The 19,352-nt window shown below is 37.9% G+C and overlaps 2 protein-coding genes across 19 annotated transcripts; one reads left to right on the forward strand and one right to left on the reverse strand.

Annotated features, from left to right (window-relative positions):
- The first annotated feature begins 6,329 nt into the window (after positions 1-6,329).
- Positions 6,330-8,602, forward strand: LOC126631604 (protein SAWADEE HOMEODOMAIN HOMOLOG 1-like). Of its 5 annotated transcripts, none has more exons than XR_007626404.1 (7): positions 6,330-6,545; positions 6,653-6,698; positions 6,819-6,915; positions 7,231-7,294; positions 8,001-8,052; positions 8,128-8,384; positions 8,483-8,602. XR_007626404.1 is itself a non-coding variant. In XM_050301724.1 (7 exons), exons 1-6 carry the CDS (start codon positions 6,481-6,483, stop codon positions 8,340-8,342), a joined length of 426 nt encoding a protein of 141 aa, XP_050157681.1. In that variant the 5' UTR covers positions 6,330-6,480; the 3' UTR covers positions 8,343-8,384; positions 8,483-8,602. The 5 variants fall into 5 exon arrangements, 1 of the variants encoding a protein (XP_050157681.1); XR_007626403.1 differs by having other exon boundaries at positions 8,255-8,384; XM_050301724.1 differs by having other exon boundaries at positions 8,241-8,384.
- A 2,100-nt stretch (positions 8,603-10,702) lies between these two features.
- On the reverse strand, positions 10,703-17,069 carry LOC126632319 (casein kinase 1-like protein HD16). 14 transcript variants are annotated; one of them, XR_007626701.1, is made up of 20 exons: positions 16,426-17,069; positions 15,842-15,952; positions 15,653-15,726; positions 15,480-15,549; positions 15,335-15,390; positions 15,134-15,205; positions 14,951-15,045; positions 14,790-14,853; positions 14,548-14,677; positions 14,245-14,463; positions 14,000-14,142; positions 13,731-13,905; positions 13,465-13,555; positions 13,187-13,344; positions 12,893-13,081; positions 12,599-12,799; positions 11,854-12,245; positions 11,702-11,771; positions 11,523-11,613; positions 10,703-10,842 (listed from the first exon to the last, which is right to left on the reverse strand). XR_007626701.1 is itself a non-coding variant. In XM_050302691.1 (16 exons), the coding sequence occupies exons 1-16, from the start codon at positions 16,768-16,770 to the stop codon at positions 12,740-12,742; spliced, it is 2,052 nt and encodes a 683-aa protein (XP_050158648.1). In that variant the 5' UTR covers positions 16,771-17,069; the 3' UTR covers positions 12,355-12,739. The 14 variants fall into 14 exon arrangements, 1 of the variants encoding a protein (XP_050158648.1); XR_007626699.1 differs by having other exon boundaries at positions 10,703-10,948; XR_007626694.1 differs by having other exon boundaries at positions 11,698-11,771.
- Between the last annotated feature and the right edge of the window lie 2,283 nt (positions 17,070-19,352).

Genomic DNA, 19,352 nt, shown 5'->3' on the forward strand with positions numbered 1-19,352 from the left:
AAATAGTAATGTTTTGTAATTTTCCATTGAAGTAGCTATATAAATAGAGCACTTCAATTGTGCAAAGATGAGTGAATGAGAAGAAGAAAGAAAAGAGAAATATATCTAATAGCAATAATATACATTACTTCCTCTGCAACAGCTTGTGTCGGTATATTACTCTGCAACTGGTTCGTTCCTTCATCGAGTAAAGGTTATCTCTCTATAAATTTTGCCTATTTATAACACGTTATCAGCACGACTCTCTAATCATTTTCTCATTTCCTTTCACCGAAAGAAAAAAAATGTTTCCTCTAAGGTTTTTACTGTTCTTCTTCTTCCTCTCCCTCAATTGTTGGGTATACCCTCGCGAAGAACTGTTTGCACCATGTTTACTTCTAGTTCTCCAAGTAACAGTCACTTATATCTTTGATTTCTTGTTTGGTGTAGATATTGACTACTAACCCACTGATTATTTATGCAATCCAAGATTGTGCGGTTCTATCGCCTATCTTGGACTGCAGATCTAATTTTACTGCAAATTTTAAGTGGAGCGGTATAATCGCCCGCTCTATCCTGCATATTTAAATTTTCCCGTTATTTAATTTTATCGCAATTTTAGGTGGTGTGAAATAATCACCCACCCTGCTTTACATATTTAATTTTATCGCAATTTTAGGTGGTGTGAAATAATCACCCACCCTGCTTTACATATGTAATTTTATTGCAATTTTAGGTGGTGCGGTATAATCGTCCACCTTGCTCTACATATTTAAATTTTCCTGCTGTTTAAGGTAGTGCGGAATAATCACCCATCCTATACTTATTTCGATGAGAATGGTGCGGTACAATTGCCCTTCTCATTAATTGTGTAAATCTCGAGCCTGAAGTTTCGAGTACTTATCATTTTGGCCTGAAGATCAAAAAAATTTGTAAGAACCAGAAGTTCTAACAATATATTTCTCCAGTACACATATTACTGCAAGTTCTTACACACCTCATTTTTCTTTCAGAAAAGAAAATGGCAAACTTGGCAAAGCTTGATTTTGCTGCCCTGGACATTACTGGAAAGAATTACCTTACATGGATACTGGATACCAAGATCCATCTGGAAGCAGCAAATCTTGGAGATACCATCAAGGAAGAAAGCAGCTCATCCTCTCAAGATCGGGCAAAGGCCATGATTTTTATTCGTCGTCATCTTGATGAGGCACTAAAGAGCGAGTACTTAACGGTTGAAGATCCGTTAGGCCTTTGGAATGCCTTGAGAAGCAGATACAATCACCAGACAACGGTGATTCTTCCAAAAGCTCGCTATGACTGGACTCACCTAAGGATCCAGGATTTCAAATCAGTGGCTGAGTACAATTCGGCGTTGTTCAGAATTACCTCTCAGATGAAACTCTGTGGGGATACTATCACTAAGGAGATGTTATTGGAAAAGACTTTCAGCACATTCCACGCCTCTAACATGGTACTGCAACAACAGTATAGAGCGCGAGGCTTCACTGAATACAACCAGCTGATATCTGTGCTCCTGGTAGCTGAACAGAACAATGAGCTTCTCATGAAAAACCATAATTCCCGACCTACTGGATCAGCACCGTTCCCAGAAGTGAATGTTGCTTCCCTTGAAAGGAATACCATATCTTTCCGTGGAAATAATTACAAACGAGGACGTGGCCACAAGCAAGGTCGGTGGAAAGGGAAAAGCAAGAACCATGGTGTCCAGTTTCACAACCAGGTTCCAAGGTATAATCCAGGCCCGAGCTTTAAAAATACCAATCGCCAGAAAGGAAAAGCTCATGTGAACACTCCTAGAAGTCATGAAGGAGGTTGCCATAGGTGTGGTGGCAACGGACATTGGGCGCGTACTTGTCGCACCCCAAAGCATCTGGTGGAACTATATCAAGCCTCCTTCAAGGAGAAGGGTGTCGAGATCAATTTCCTTGACCAGGCTAAACCAATGGAAACCCCTGATCCAGTGACCAATTTATCAGGACAGTTAAACACAACCCACCTGGATGCTACAGACTTTATTAATGAAAGAGGGAATGAAGTTTATGGGTCCGATTGAATTATTTATGTTTAATGTACTCATGTTATTTGTACCTGTGGTTTAATGCTCGCATTTTCAATTCAATAAAAGTAGTATTCCAGTATGAATAAACTGCTTTTTCTTTACTCAGAGATCATGGATAAAAATTATGGTTATTCTCAAAACAAGATCAATGGCGGAGACTTTTGTCTTGCAGATAGCGCAACCACGCATTCAATACTTCGAGATCGAAAGTATTTCTCGAATTTGGTACTTGCAAAAGTAAAGGTAACAACAATATCAGGACCATCAGGTGTAATTGAAGGCTCAGGAAAAGCCCAGATTATGTTACCAAATGGAACAATATTGTCTATAAAGAATGCATTATATGCTACTCGGTCCATTCGAAATTTGTTGAGTTTTAAAGACATACGTCTAAATGGATACCACCTTGAAACGAAAAGTGTAGAAAATGTGGAATATTTATGCATTACCTCCAATGATACCCAGAAGCGTATATTGGAGAAGTTGCATGGTTTATCGAGTGGATTGTATTGTACATACATAAAGACAGTTGAGGCATATATTGTCATGAACCAGAAGTTCATTGATTCAAAGGTTTACATGCTTTGGCATGACCGTCTAGGTCATCCAGGATCTACCATGATGCGTAGAATCATTACCAACTTTAATGGACATCCATTACTGAACACACACATTAATGTCTCGAATGATAATCCTTGCAAGGCTTGTTCCCAAGGAAAGTTGGTAATTAGACCATCACAACTAAAGGTTGATGATGAATCCCCATCATTTTTGCAAAGAATTCAAGGGGATATTTGTGGACCTATTCAACCACCTTGTGGACCATTTCGATATTTTATGGTTTTGGTTGATGCATCTACCCGATGGTCACATGTTTGCCTATTGTCTACTCGAAATGTAGCTTTTGCGAGACTTCTTGCTCAGATAATTAAGTTGCGAGTACAGTTCCCAGATCATCCCATTAAGTCCATTCGACTTGATAACGCTGGTGAATTTACGTCTCAAACCTTTGATGATTACTGTATGGCACTGGGCATTAATGTTGAACACCCTGTTCCTCATGTCCATACTCAAAATGGTTTAGCAGAGGCATTTATCAAGCGGCTTCAATTAATAGCCCGCACTCTGCTCATGAAAACGAAATTGCCAGTTTCTACATGGGGACATGCCATATTACATGCTGCATCATTGGTTAGATTGAGACCCATAGCCAACCACCAATACTCATCAATACAACTCGTGTTTGGACATCAGCCAAATATTTCACATTTACGAGTTTTTGGTTGTGCTGCTTACGTGCCTATTGCACCACCACAACGAACTAAAATGGGACCTCAGCGTAGATTGGGAATTTATGTGGGTTTTGATTCATCATCTATCATTAGATATTTGGAACCTTTGACTGGTGATGTGTTTACAGCTCGTTTTGCTGATTGTCATTTTGATGAGACAATTTTCCCGTCGTTAGGGGGAGAAAAGACCGTTCCAGAAGAACGACAAGAGCTAACATGGGTTGTTCCCACCTTATCTCATTTTGATCCAAGAAGCACTCAATGTGAAAACGAAGTGAAAAGAATCGTTCATCTTCAAGGTATTGCTAATCAAATGCCAAATGCATTTAATGATGCTTCGAAAGTGACACAGTCATATATACCGGCTGCAAACGCACCTGCAAGAATTGATGTCCCTGTTGGACAAAATAAAGTGGCAGCGAATGATTCATCCAGTGCACGCCTGAAGCGTGGTAGACCCCCAGGTTCAAAAGATTCAGCCCCTCGAAAGAGAAAGATGAGGGCCCAATTGAACCCAAATGATATCATTCAAGAAAAGGAATTGAATGATAAATCCACAATTCGTGACTCTGTACTTCCAGAAAAAGAAAATGTCCTTGATGAGACACATGTCCCTGAAGAGACAGAAGTACATGAAAGCAAAGAAATATCCATAAATTATGCATGTACTAATGAATTGTGGGATCGAAATGAAATAATCATCGATGACATGTTTGCATTTGCAATAGCCACTGAAATTATATTTAGTGATGATATTGAGCCCCGCTCTGTTGATGAATGCAAACAGAGACAAGATTGGCCTAAGTGGAAAGATGCAATCCAGGCAGAATTAAAATCCTTGGAAAGACGAAGTGTTTTTGGACCAGTAGTCCAAACCCCGCCTGGTGTGAACCCCGTAGGTTATAAATGGGTATTCACAAGGAAACGCAACGAGAAAAACGAGATTGCAAGATATAAAGCACGACTCGTTGCACAAGGTTTTTCACAAAGACCTGGAGTTGATTATGAAGAGACATACTCTCCTGTAATGGACGCAATTACGTTTCGTTACTTAATAAGTTTGGTGATTTCAGAAAAACTTGACATGCGACTTATGGATGTCATCACCGCGTATCTATATGGAGAATTAGATACTGACATATATATGAAAGTCCCAGAAGGACTTAAGTTGCCTGAAGCAACTAACAAACCACGGGGTATGTTCTCAATCAAATTAAGGCGATCACTATATGGGCTGAAACAATCTGGGCGAATGTGGTATAATCGTCTTAGTGAGTATTTGATTAAAGAAGGATATGCCAACAATGTCATCTGCCCTTGTGTGTTCATTAAGAAATCAAATACTGGATTTGCTATAGTGGCAGTATATGTCGATGATATGAACCTAGTTGGAACCCCTGAAGAGCTTAACAAAACTGCTGAATATCTGAAAAGCGAATTTGAAATGAAAGACCTTGGGAAAACCAAATATTGTCTAGGCCTGCAGATCGAGCATTGTGTTAGTGGAATTTTGGTCCATCAATCAGCTTACATTGAAAAAATACTGAAGCGATTTGGCATGGACAAGGCTTATCCACTTAGCACCCCAATGGTCGTTCGTTCTTTGGACATTAAGAAAGATCCATTTCGTCCAAAAGAAGATGATGAACTGGTCCTTGGTCCAGAAGTACCATATTTGAGCGCAATAGGTGCTTTATTGTATTTAGCACAATGTACTAGACCAGATATAGCTTTTTCAGTTAACTTGTTAGCCAGGTACAACTCTGCTCCAACAATTCGTCATTGGAAGGGAGTCAAAGATGTTCTACGATACCTTCGTGGGACAACAGATATGGGTCTCTTCTACTCAGACAAGCCCACAAATGAACAAATCCTTGTTGGATATGCAGATGCTGGTTTTCTCTCTGATCCGCATAAAGCCCGCTCACAAAATGGATATGTGTTCACTAATGGAGATACTGCAATTTCATGGCGATCAACAAAGCAAACGCTAGTTGCAACATCTTCCAATCATTCGGAAATAATTGCTTTACATGAAGCAAGTCGTGAATGTTCTTGGTTAAGATCAATGATCCATCACATCCGGAATTCATGTGGTCTACCTTCAAAGACAGACACTCCAACTGTCATCCATGAAGATAATGCAGCCTGTGTCGCCCAGATGAAGGAAGGATTTATCAAAGGTGATAAGACTAAACACATATCTCCAAGATTTTTCAGCGCACATGAGCTTCAGAAGGCTAAAGTTATTGAAGTCAGACAAATCCGTTCCAATGAAAATTTAGCAGACTTGTTTACCAAATCTCTACCAAAGTGCACATTTCAGAAGTTGGTACAGAGAATCGGATTACGTCGGCTTACAGATTTGAAGAATGCGGAATCAGGGGGAGATACAATTCAGGGGGAGCATCCATGATACATGCATGTTGTACTCTTTTTCCTTCGCTTAGGATTTTTCCCACTGGGTTTTTCCTATCAAGGTTTTAACGAGGCAACCTAAGCATGTTCAACACCATCCGGGTAAAGTTGTACTCTTTTTCCTTCGCTATGGTTTTTTCCCACAGGGTTTTTCCAAGCAAGGTTTTAATGAGGCAACTGATGTTGATATGTGGGCATCCAAGGGGGAGTGTTGTAAATAATGGGTATGTTTGCCCACATGTGTATAGTAATGTGTATAGTAAAGTATCACATGTGTATACTATATACTCATAAGCTAAATGGTAATGTTTTGTAATTTTCCATTGAAGTAGCTCTATAAATAGAGCACTTCAATTGTGCAAAGATGAGTGAATGAGAAGAAGAAAGAAAAGAGAAATGTATCTAATAGCAATAATATACATTACTTCCTCTGCAACAGCTTGTGTCGGTATATTACTCTGCAACTGGTTCGTTCCTTCACCGAGTAAAGGTTATCTCTCTATAAATTTTGCCTATTTATAACATATATCTCATTATTAGCCAAAGCTTCTGAGGTGTTCTTTTGAGATTACTGCTTGCTTAATGTGATTAGCATTGCATTAGCGTCTGTTTAGGATTACTTGAATTCGCAATTTGGGAATATCTGATGAACTTACTTTGGTTTTTCGCTCCCGCAATTGCGAACAGACAGAAACAATAGATAAATTGATGAGGGAATTGGGAGAGCAAGTGCTGGAACGAGAGTTCTGTCAAAGTACTGCAAAAAGTTTTAAGTGAGTTTCATTCCATGCTTAGACTTTCGTATCGTATTTGATTGAATCCCTTTCCGAATGATCCTTTCGGACTCTAACTCCTGCTTTGGTGTTTTAGGCCTGTGCAGTCGCTCTGCAGCTCGTGCTGGGAAACCTATTGTAAAATGGACTGAGGTTAACACTTTCTATCTCTTTTTCTGCTTTTCATTTGATTGCACTTGTTACCGTTGTTTTTACCATAAGGCGGCATTGATTAATCGTGTCTAAAGCGCTTCTCTGTTGGAATGGTCCTAGTTGCAAAGCTGGTTCGAGAATAGGGTGAAAGAGTCACCAAACATATGCAGAAATTACCCTTCGAATAAGGCACACAAAAGTTCTGAAATACCTAAAGGTGCTTCTCACAAGTACTTGTTGCTTTATGTCTAGGATATGGTACAATACAAGCTTCCAAGGCTTTTAAAAACTGGTTAAATCAGATTATTGTGTGTTAAACTATTGTACCCAAAAATAGAAAAATAGTGAATGACAGACCAACCGAGATAATCGAAGCTTTGAACTGTGTTCGTAGTTGTTTAGAGATTTTTCTTTCTGTTATACGCTAGCCACTAAATGTCATTATAACAAGTTATTTGAACTGTTTCTGTATCACATAATATCATTCGTAAATCATTTTACCTAAAATTTTGCAAATTTCCGTTGAAAGCAGAAGAAAAGATCCCAGATGTATCAGAGTTGGAATTTGAGGCAAGGTCATCAAAAGATGGGGCATGGTTAGTATACAAACAAGGATGACTTTGTCATTGAATTTCTCGGCCCCTTTACGTGTGTTCTTGTTGGATGCATCAGTTTGTCATTATTGCTATCTTGTTGGTTATTAGCATTTTTTTTGTGGCAAAACCTTGGGCCTAATTTGGTGAGCTTAGCAAACTGGGCGTTTGTTACAAATCATGAAAAGATTGATACGAGGCATTTGGTGAAGGATGTAAGGAAATAGATCCTCATGTACACCTGACTAACCTGTGAATAATACAAGTTTAATGCCTCGATCGATGTCTATTCAGCCACCTCATTGTTAAGCCAAGAGATAGGACAGAGTTTGAAAGTATAATGAAAACTAAAATATAGTTTCAATGCTTGATTTTTCCTATATATTTTGATAGCAACAATCTTCAACTGTGTGCGCCGTTGAATTTATGTTCTGATTGCCTTGATTGTAATTCTTATGGAAAAACTTTTTCTTCAACTGAGTTGAGGTCCAGGCTTCACCTTGAAAGTCATTCTTCAAGTGTAAAATAGCTCTCCAAACTTTATTCTTTCACTCAATTTTCATCTCTGGTTCGTTATGCTATATCTGTACGCTTTAACTGACCGTGAACCTCTACATGTTTTGAGACCATGAGACGCTTTCTATCTTTTTCCTCCAATCCTATCAGCCCTTCTCCTCTCTCTCCCCGAATCTCTTATATTGCTTTGCAGGTATGATGTTGAAAAGTTCCTTGCTCACAGATTCCTTAGAACGGGCGAAACTGTAAGTATTTAAATCATAACTTATTGCTCTATCCGTGAATATACTGCTGATCGACACGTTGGTCTGAACTTTGAGTACGTATAAGTCTAACCGGAGAGTTGGAGACCACTTGGATTTGGAAAACAGCGTACAAAAACCAGACCTAGCCATACATAAGTTCATTAAGTGACCTTTGTCATTTATTAAAGGAAGTTCGTGTCAGATTTGTCGGATTCGGAGCCGAAGAGGATGAGTGGGTTAATGTGAAAAAAGCAGTGCGGGAGCGCTCCGTGCCAGTGGAGCATTCATAATGTCGTACATTGAAGGTTGGAGATCATGTCCTCTGCATCCTGGTACTTCCAAAGTTGTAGCATATATTTTGGTGTAAATTAACCGTTAGATCTTTCAAGTTGGTAGCCTCTTACATTTTAGTCGTTTCGTTAATTACTAGGAGAGGAGAGATGAAGCAATCTACTACGATTCCCATATTTACAGATATCCAAAGGAAAATGCACGATATAAGGGGCCGCCGGTGTCTTCACAATCCGGTATAATCCCGACAACTGCGAGGCGAGTATTGCTATTCAGTCTCGAGCTAATTAACCGTTGATCTGATGATGTTTAATGTCCTCCAGGAACGAGTCCGTTTGAGGAGATTGTGTCGTCGCCCAAAACTTTAGATGCTGCATGCGTTTTCTCAAGTTGATTCACTCAACGCCGGCTCAGTTTTGTCTACCTTTTTTGTACTCGAGCTGTGTGAGGGCAAGAGAGACAAGGCATCCTGGATTGTCGATATACGGCAATCTATGCCGCTTGTGGATTTGGATCATCGGAACTAGAGATGGGCAAATACCTATTGTCTATGGGTAACTACGGTTACCCGTCTATTTAAATTAAACGGTTACGGTTATGGGTAACCGTTTAGATAAATAAACGGTTATGGGTATAACCGTTTACCCGCGAAATTTAAATGGGTGGTTATGGATATTAACCACGGTTAAAAATGGGTAACCGTTTACCCATTTATTTTATATATGTAAAACTAACACAAATCATGTTCTCGATCCAATAATACTTAGCACCCAATAAATTAGCAAGAAATTCATCGGTCATTCTCTCAATAACACTACTACAGGAATTATGATTCTCATCATCAAGGAATTGGTTAACTTAATTTAAATTCCTTGCCCGGGTAACCGTGAAATTGACATAAATGCTTTGACAGAAATGTCTTCTAAACAATTTTTGTAATCCAATAATACTTAGCAAATATTATATTTACCTTCATTGGTAACAGTTAAAAATATCGTTTGTAAACTATTATTTCAATTATTAGAATGGTATAAGGACTTAAAAAATTAAAATATGGAAATGTGTAATGAATGTACTTATAATGGTGTTTAATTGTCAAAAAAAAAAAACGAATATTTTTTTTAATTTTCAAGTTGTTAAAAAATATGTAGACGAGTGAAAAAAGAGTAATGGTAAAAAAAAAGATAAACGGGTTAAAAAGGATAAATGGGTAAACGAGTATTAAACGGTTACGGTTAAATAGGTATGCGGTTATGAGTATGGTTAACCGTTTATAAACGGTTATGAGTATGGGTATAACCGTTTAGGCAATTACCCAACGGATAAACGGTTATGCAGGTATGAGCATAAACGGTTATGGGTAAATTAACCGCAGTTACCTGTCCGCATAACCATTGCCCATCCCTAATCGGAACCCATTTGTTGGTACGTGTGCGAGTCTACACAGTATAGACTAGGGTTGTACATGTATGATCACAGGTATAGAAGACGATCATTGCATGTCTCGCAGTTCGTAAAATGCTTTTGCATGGAAGTGGTCTTATCTTTTAGGGTAAATTGCCATTTGATCCCTTGAATTATTAATCCAGTTGAAATTGACCTCCTGGATTATTTTTTTAGTAAATTAATTTCCTGAACTAATTGAAACTAGACAATTAACTTTTTGTCGATAGAATTTTATCCACTATTTCGCCAAATTCAAGGGCAAACTAGTTTTCCATCATGAATTTTTGCTTGTCAACCATAACCATCAATAAATTTAGGGAGTTTTAACAAAAACCTGCAATATTGTTTACTTTAACGAAAAATTACATTTTTGCACTAAAAAGTCAAACTTGATACTATTAACTTTACTCTTTATTTTGTCCTTATCGTTAAAACTCAAAGTTTTAAAATCATTTTCATTAATTTCCCTATAAAATTTTGACATATGAATACAAAATAATGTGTAATGACAATGTGATATGATCCGTTATTATGCTATATATTTTACACATTATTTTATGTTCGTGTGTTACAATTTTATTGGTGATTACCATTGACAATTAAGAATTGATAATGAAATGACTAATTTTCTCTTGCATTTGACGGAATGGTGGACGAAATTTAATGGCAAGGGGTTAATTGACTGATTTTAAATAGTTTAGAAGTTAATTTACCAAAAATAAAATAAAATTCAAAGATCAATTTCAATTGGGGTAATAGTTCAGGTGGTTAAACCGCAATTTACCCTATCATTTACTATTGAATTTTCATTCGGGGAAAGCAAAAATAAGGGTACATAGAATGGATTTCTAGCAACAAAGCCATCAATGCAGTGTCATGCATGGAATGTAAAAAGCTTATGAGACGGTATATACTGCAAAAATAGGTTTTATGACGGCTTTTAGAACTTTGAAAATTCATATATTTAAAAAGATGACATCAAATACTGCAATTCTTCACTTTGACAGTGGTAAATTCAACCTAGATGCCTCAAGTTCAGCATGGATATATCATCTGAAAAGGCGAAATCATGACATGGCGGAAATTAGTATGATCGATCAGTTAAAACCAGAAAAATCAGCACCGCAATGCCATGGCTAAGATCACTTTAAATCTGCATCTGAAAAGGAAACCAAATGCTTGGAGTTGAAAGGAAGGCTGTATCTGTATTCTGTATGGGTGAAGCACATTTTTCTTATAGATTCGCATGCACATTGGAAATAATAACATATATGATTTATCAACAAGATTCATTGTTTTTATGGTCTAAACACGAGATGCATTGTTGAAAGCATGTTTTTAGAGTTTGCGTACCACTAAACTCAATGACTAAAACTACCCATTACAGCTTCCGAACAAAGCCAAGGCTCTTCATTCTTTACCTCTTTATTTCCCTAAAAAAGGACCAATGTTTTTTGGCATAAGCAAACGCAGTCATGGTGCAACACTCATTTTTCTGGCTCTTAATCTGCCTGTTACGTTTAACTACGTTCCTTCTAGCACCTACTATTATTAAGTTTCCCAAGCTGTACCAGTAACCGACTTACAAGCTCATATATGCAACTAGACCGAACTGCAGCAAAATGATGCAGTCACACAAGACAAAAAGCAGTATGCAATTAGCGTTTAACAATAGTTACCGGGGCAGGGCGAGGGTTGGGTGTTGGGAAGTTATTTAAAGAAAGATGGCTTACCTTGTGTTTGAAAACTCGCACTTCCACCAATAGCAGCATCACGGATGGATATGCAAGAGCCACCAAGTCCCGCAAGAAGCTCAACTTAAATCTATTAGAAACACGAAGAGAACAGTTTACATCATCTAAAACAATTAAGGAAGTAAAATGAAAGAGACAGGAAGAGAAACCTTACTAACTTGAGTACACACAGAAATACGAGTGATGTGCAACAGATGATGAATGCCAATCGATAATGAGATCTTTTAGCTACAAAATCAGACACAGAAAATTACAATATAAACTGCAAGAGAGAGATTTGCACAAAATTTCCTTCGGACATACAACTTACCAATGGGCAAGAAGGCTCCATCTTTCTCGGCATCATAGATCTTATTTATACACTGGTGCAATATAACCTCCCCTACAGCAGTTCTGCTTCAAAGACCTTGACCAAAATTATCAACTATTTAACCTGTAATACTCATTTATTCACTGGAAATCTAGCATGGTCATAGAGCGCAACTCCTATGTGTAATGTACAGATTAAGAAAAGGTCAGAATACATAATCAGCAGTTATAAATAAAAGGACACAAGCATTTGGAAAGTGATCGAGATTAACTAAAAAATAAATAAGATGACCACGTAACCATTACACACTGATACTTTGAAGTATACAACTGCTTTCTGTTTAATGGTCAAATTGGGACATCTCATCTTAAAGTCCACAAAGAAGCTCACCCCTTCAAAATAAAATAAAAAAATAATAAAAATAATAAAAATAATAAAATAATAAAAAAATAAAAAAATAAATAAAAAATAAAAACTAAGCACAAACTGAAGGGATAAGAATGTCCAAAATCACAGCTAGTCATAGATGTACGTTCCCATATTCTATCGATAATCAAAACATGACTTGTGCACATTCCTTCAACCCAAGGAATTATTGCTCGGCAATATACAAACTTTTGCACTATGGGAGCGAATAAACAACTTCCCAGTGAGATATATAATAAGGTCAAAAGATTGAAGACAGTGCACATGTACTTGTAACAGATGCTATGTTATGGTGGCAATAAAGAAGAGTTAAGCGTACATCAACTCCCAAAATGCCAAGACCAATCAATTTCCCGTGAGAGGATCTTTTCATTCTGAACAGGCACTACATGGTAAAAGCTGGCTTCCGGCTCATAAAGGTGAATTATCAGAATTCCATCAGCAGCATCTACTTGCATGTTCATGAGACAGTTCTACCGTAGCAAATTGATGCAATATAAAGGTTCTTTCCCCATTTCTCCTGCACAATTGCCATAGAGAAACTTGAGCTTTCAGAAAGAAGAATAAAAAGGGAAAGGCAAGCACGAAGAAAATGAGTAATCAAATATTCCACCTTAACATGTGTACTAGGAAAAGCAGAAGTCCGAAGCGTCTCTTGAGTTTCATCTGCCGGTTTTCTCCTTGGAACACTAAGGACAAAAGCTGCCTGATCCCAAGTTGCTGCAGTTGACGTGATGCGGTAACCATTATCCCACCTTCGATGAATGCCTTCACTTGGATAGAGAAAATCTAGTTCCACAACCTAAAATAGCTCATTTCAAGGGAGGCAAAATACAATTATCAGCTATATTTTCTCCACACCAATGTGCATATCAATAGATAGGATATTTGGTAATCCAAATAAAACCTGTTCAGAAAATCCAGCACCGCGGGACATAACAATAGCCCATCTACTCCCAGCAGTTGCCATTGCTGTAACATGAAATCCTTCCCTCCATTTCTTATTAATCCACTTGAAAGGAAATGACTCGCTGACTTTATAGGACTGCTGTAAGTATTGGGTCCCTGTATAAAGCAATAGAGGACCAGTTAGACATTTAGACTTGCAATGCAGCTCTACAGAACCACAGATGCACAATTAGATTGACAAGGTAGCTCTACAGAACCACAGATGCTTAGACTAACCTTTAGACATTACAACTAAAGAGCTTCCATTGTTTGCTCCTGCTATCGCACTAATATAGTAATTCTTGTCCCACTGCTCCATAATCCATTCCTTTAAAACAGAGAAATATTATGATGATGTGTTCATTTAAACAAGAAAGAGTCATAATCGTCTATGTACCGTAATCTAAAAGAGAAAAAAATCCACTGATATAAACAACAATGCTTGTTGCAAGCTGAGTTTCAACGTCATAAGACAACCATTCTTGATATGACGGATCACTAACCTTATGCAGAAAATATGGAGAGAGTTCATAAACTTGGGCACTGAAGCCAGTGCCAGCATCCATAATAAGAGCCCAAAGATTTGAACAGGAAGCCACACTGCTAATAAATAACCCATCTTCATTTCCTTTCTCAATGTGCTGGGGGAGCCTCACATCTGCAACATTATAGTGATATCTACAACAAATGAAAACATAAACTTATAGGTCAAATTTGAATTTATAAATTCCAGTGTAAGAATTCTAAGGATATACAAATTCTAAGGATATACCTTTGCTTCATAGGCCTACGAGCATTGTATACACTAATCCATTGGGTTGCAGGCATCCCCATACGAATCTTCTTATTTGGTTGCTCATCATCCTCTTCCTCCATGGTCAATCTTGCTCTCTTTTGTCCAACTTGGCATATAAGCTTTCCAATGCAAGAAGTATAAGTTAGCTGAACTCCAAATGAAGATCTATAACTAACATCCATAAAACATAGTCTGCATAGATGCAAGAACATTCAAAATACCTTCTGAGCACCATCAGTATTTATTGGCCTGACATCTGGGTTTGGGCCAACAATTCCATCAAAAAGGGATATATACTTTGCATAGTTTGGTTCTTCGTCAAACTTCAAATTCACCACATACTCAACAAATTGTCGGAATGGCTGAGGGCAGAGGCAACACAAAGTTTCTGGGGAAGTGGCCATCTTTTTCTTGCAGACAAGAAATCCTTTATTTTCCCCCTAAAAAATATAGTGTATTTGTGTTAGAGTGGCATACATAATCAGATACAAGCATAAGCATACACAAATTTTGAAATTATCAACCTGATATCCTTGCCATGGCAACCGACCACGAAGAAGAAATATCAGGGTGTAAGCTAGAGATTCCAAGTCATCTCTCCTGCTACCAGTTCTACCAAGATGAGCATGCACACTAGCATACCGCACAGTTCCCCTGCAGCACATTAATGATCAGTATACCAATAAGTAAAATCTCTTTGTGTTTTTGGATTACTTGCAAAGATCGTCATATTTACAGTCAAATAATTAATCAATGTTTATTTCACCTGAAAACATCTGGACGTTGATCATAGTCAACATGCAGACCAGTCGAATCTCGCCACCTGGTGGCTGTCACGTAAAAACAGGCAATGAGATGACAACGCATTAGGTAAATTAACTTGACAAGTGATTTCAGCTGTAAGGAGATTCTATAACAATGACTTACCTAGTCCAAGGTCAACAAGAAACAGCTTCTTCTCCTCAGCAGTTCCAGGGGGGCCAAGCAAAAAGTTCTCAGGTTTTACATCCCCATGTACATAACTGTCATCAACATCATCACAGAGATTATGAAGCCAGGTACATTGCAATCTATAACTATATTGAAAGAAATTCTGAAATAAAATATCACCCTCTAGAGTGCATCTTCTCCAATATGGATATTCCCTCAATGGCAATACATGCAACCATTTCAATTGACATCCTGAAATTTAAAAGGTAGGAGTGTCAGATAGGCAGACAGTGTTAAGTGTTGCAAGCAAACAGTAAGGTGAAAAATGAAAATCTTTTTAACAGGGTTGACATTTTCATTATAAAGACAGGAAGAACTTACGTGTGCGAGCTGTTATTCCAGACATCCCACAAACTAGGCCCAAGCATATCCATCACCTGTATACCAAGTAGGGTTGATTTATAATTCTGAAACTACGCTAATTAGGAACTACACCTAAAATGAAATTTAAGCAAACAACTCATACCATGATATAGTAGTCAGCTTGCCGACCCTTATAATGAACCCTTGGCACCCCATGACTACCGCCAAGTGCACTGGATAGACATACGATTAAGTGGGTCACAATACAAGACAGTGAGGGTGAGAAAGTGATATCTATCCATCAAACATATTACAAGAGAAAAGGGAGCCTCTTACTTGTAAATCTGCCATTCATGAGGTGGACCATAATTACATCCTTTGCTACTTCTATGCTCAAATTTCAAAGCAACCTAGATGAAACAGATATGTTAATACAAACCCGACATAACACTTGTTTTCTTTCCAGAAAACAGATTATTCAATGATGTTACGCCACAAGGGGACATAAAAAAGATGACTGCACACCTCAACAGCTCCAGGGCCGGCCCCCATGCGTCGACCAACATATACTTGACCAAAGCCTCCTTTCCCCAATTTCTTCTCTATTTTGTATACCGGGGAACCACCAACCTGGACCTGTTGTCAATAAATCCGAGAACGAACAAAATTGTCAAAAAGAATACAATGAAATGCTAATCAAATATTTCCCAGCTGAAGCACATACTATTACGAAGCAAACTGCATTTTGCTGCCACTTCCCCACTCACAAAGAGTTCATTGCCCACTTAAGTAAATGAAAAACAGATATACAAATACCACATTCCCCCCATCCCACTCGAAATAAGAACAGCGAATGCGAGACTTTCAAGACCTTCCTCAAAGTTAATAGCTTATACGACTTAAACGTGGAAATAAAGACTGAGACTTTGAATGGAACAAACAAAATACACAAAAAGTCTTTTTTTCTCCTTCCCTCAGCCCACACATCATCCAAACAAAAACCCAACAAAAAAAAAATTGAAAAAAAAAATCAAAGAATAATATTTAGATTTAATTTTTTTTTATAAATAAAGTGAAATGGAATGCAGGCAGTGAACAAAAAGAGTGACCTTCTCGGGAATAGGAGCTGCGCCCTCATCGTCAGCTCCGGGACCCTTATCGCCACTGCGGCCGCCGCTATCGTACTCGTCCATGGCTCTCTCACCAGCCTCCTCCTTAAACGACCTCTTTTCAATCACCGGACCACCCTCGGCCCTCCTACGCTTGCCGGCACCAGCTACCTTCTTTTCCTTCTGATTATTAATCTGTTTCTTCTTCTGATTATTATTATTCTTCTTGTTCTGCCGAGTCCGTACAGTCGCCTTCCGGGGCGGGGTCTTGATGATCGGGTGCGGGTTTCGGTTCGGGTCAGGGTTATCGGGCGCCCGGTTTCTCCGTGGTCGCAGCTCAGGCATGGTAAGGGCGGTGGCGGTGGTCCATGAAGAGCGAGAAGCGCGCCTTATCGGGAAGATTCATGAAGCTTTTAGAACCATCGGCGGAAGAAATCGATCAGTGTGGATTGCTTAGACGGACAGAGAGAAAGAGGGAAATAGAGAGTGTGTAGAGAGAGAAAATTAGGGTTTGGGAGAGAGAGAATTTTGGAGATCTGTGGAGGGAAATCAAATGGAAACGGAGGAGGAAGGAGAAGAAGGGATTCTAGATTTTTTTCAGAGCGGAGAGAAAGAGACAGAAGCTATGAACAGATGGAGATGTAAATTCGTAAATTTGATTTCTATATTTTTTTGTTTTTGTTTTTTTCATATAATATTTAATTAGTTGAGATTTTGAAATTAAAAATGGTGATCAACTAACTTTTTTTTTTTTTGGACAAGAAATTGGAATGTATTTTCATTTTATATTTTTGTTATTAATTGATGATTTTAAGGTAGTGTTTCCTCGCTGCAAATGTGGGGACCATTACAATTTACAAATATAAAATTTCTCATGAATTGCCATTATTATGGTCTGATGTATTCATTTAGCTAATTGTCGTGGTATTCATTAGGTTTAAGTTTTAATTTCGTGAATAATGAATTCGATAACAAATTAGACTGCTTATTATGTGGCTTAACCGAACTGCTTTTACACATGATATAAAAATATCGATGTAAAAAAAAAAAAATTCTAACGAATTGCAAAGGGCTCACGTGCTCCACTTTCAAGAAGGGGTAACGGGCAAAAATTGAATGTTCTTATGATCTGCCAATCTGACCAATTTTTTTTTTTTAATTGAGATTATAATAATGGGAATTTTAATGAAAAGCACCCGGTACTGTTCACTTTAACGAAAAATCATATTTTTACACTAAAAAGTCAATCATGGTACTATTCACTTTAACCTTTATTTTGTCCTTATCATTAAAACTCAAAGTTTTTAAGCCATTTTCATTAGTTTTCCTTATAATATAATGCTTATATATCAATCATTTGATTTTATCAGTTCCGCAAACAAAATTTAGTTTTTGATCATTTAGTTAATTATTTTTAGTTTTCTTTGGAAAGTCAAGGTTGGACGAACAAATCTGAAAATCAACTATACAAAATCATTTGAGTTGGTTTGGTTTTTTTATTTCGCATTTCAATTTATATGACAAACCAAACCAAAAATATCAATTATATGCAATTTTTATTTTTACAGCACGTTGGTTATCCGAACCAAATCGTTTATGATTAAATATACTAGTATATGCTCACACATAAAGTTCATGCGAAATTTTTATTTTTGTTAATTTGAAGGAGAGAAAGAGAGTGAGAGAAAACGTGAAAGTGGGAGAAAGTGAGAAAGGTATGTCTTTTTATTTATTTATTTATTTTAAATTAAAGTTATAAAATCATCTGTAGTTGAGGTTTAAACAAAAAACACCAAAATTTTGCTTTATAAAATTACGTTACTGTTCTTAACTTTTTGGTTGTGATAAAAGACAAAAATGTATTTTCACTTTGTTTTGATTGACAAAGAAAATTTTATTAATGTGTAGTATAGATAAAATAGCACATAATATTTAGAATATTATATAAAAAAATTATATAATATTTATAAAATCATCTATAGTATAGAAAATTTTATCAAGTCTTCAGTCAAGAGAGTCTTTTGGCTGGAGACTTGAAATTCAGTCTATGTGTGGGCCGAAGTAAATAGATGTTGTCTTGAACTGATGCTCGATATGAGGCGGTGCTTAATCTGAAGTGATGCTCAACTAGAAGTAGCACATGTTGCGAGGCTACTCGGTTTGTGGCTTATGTTGCCTTGATTGGCTCGGCTTGTGGCGTTGAAGGTGAGGGAGTCCCTTTTATAGAATAAGGGCTCGCTCCTCATTACAAAAATGATGGGCTAGAGTTGGTGCTCGCGGCGAGCGGTTGCTCAGCTGGCGGCGATGTTCTCTAATGAAGGTGAGGAAGTCCCTTTTATAGAATAAGGGCTCGCTCCTCAATATATAAGTGATGGGTTAGGAGTGATGCTCGCGGCGAAGTGGTTGCTCAGTAGGCGGCGATGCTCTCTAATGATGGTGAGGGAGTCCCTTTTATAGAATAAGGGCTTGTTCCTCAATACATAAGTGATGGGTTAGGAGTGATGCTCGCGGCGAAGCAGTTGCTTAGCTGGCGGCGATGCTCTTTAATGAAGGTGAGGTAGTCCCTTTTATAAATAAGGGTTTGCTCCTCAGTACATGAATAATAGGTTAGGAGTGATGCTCGCGGCGAGGCGGTTGCTCAGCTGGCGGCGATGCTCTCTAATGAAGGTGACGGAGTCCCTTTTATAAAATAAGGCTCGCTCTTCAGTACATGAATAATGGGTCAGGAGTGATGCTCGCGGCGATGCGGTTGCTCAGCTGGCGGTGATGCTTTCTAATGAAGGTGAGGGAGTCCCTTTTATAAAATAAGGGCTCGTTCCTCAGTACATGAATAATGGGTGCTCTCTAATGAAAGTGAGGGAGTCCCTTTTATAGAATAAAAGGCTCGCTCTTTAATACATAAATAATGGGCTAAGTCCCCCAAGTAT

The sequence above is a fragment of the Malus sylvestris genome, chromosome 8 (genome assembly GCF_916048215.2).
Source record: "Malus sylvestris chromosome 8, drMalSylv7.2, whole genome shotgun sequence".
Lineage (NCBI taxonomy): Eukaryota > Viridiplantae > Streptophyta > Magnoliopsida > Rosales > Rosaceae > Malus > Malus sylvestris.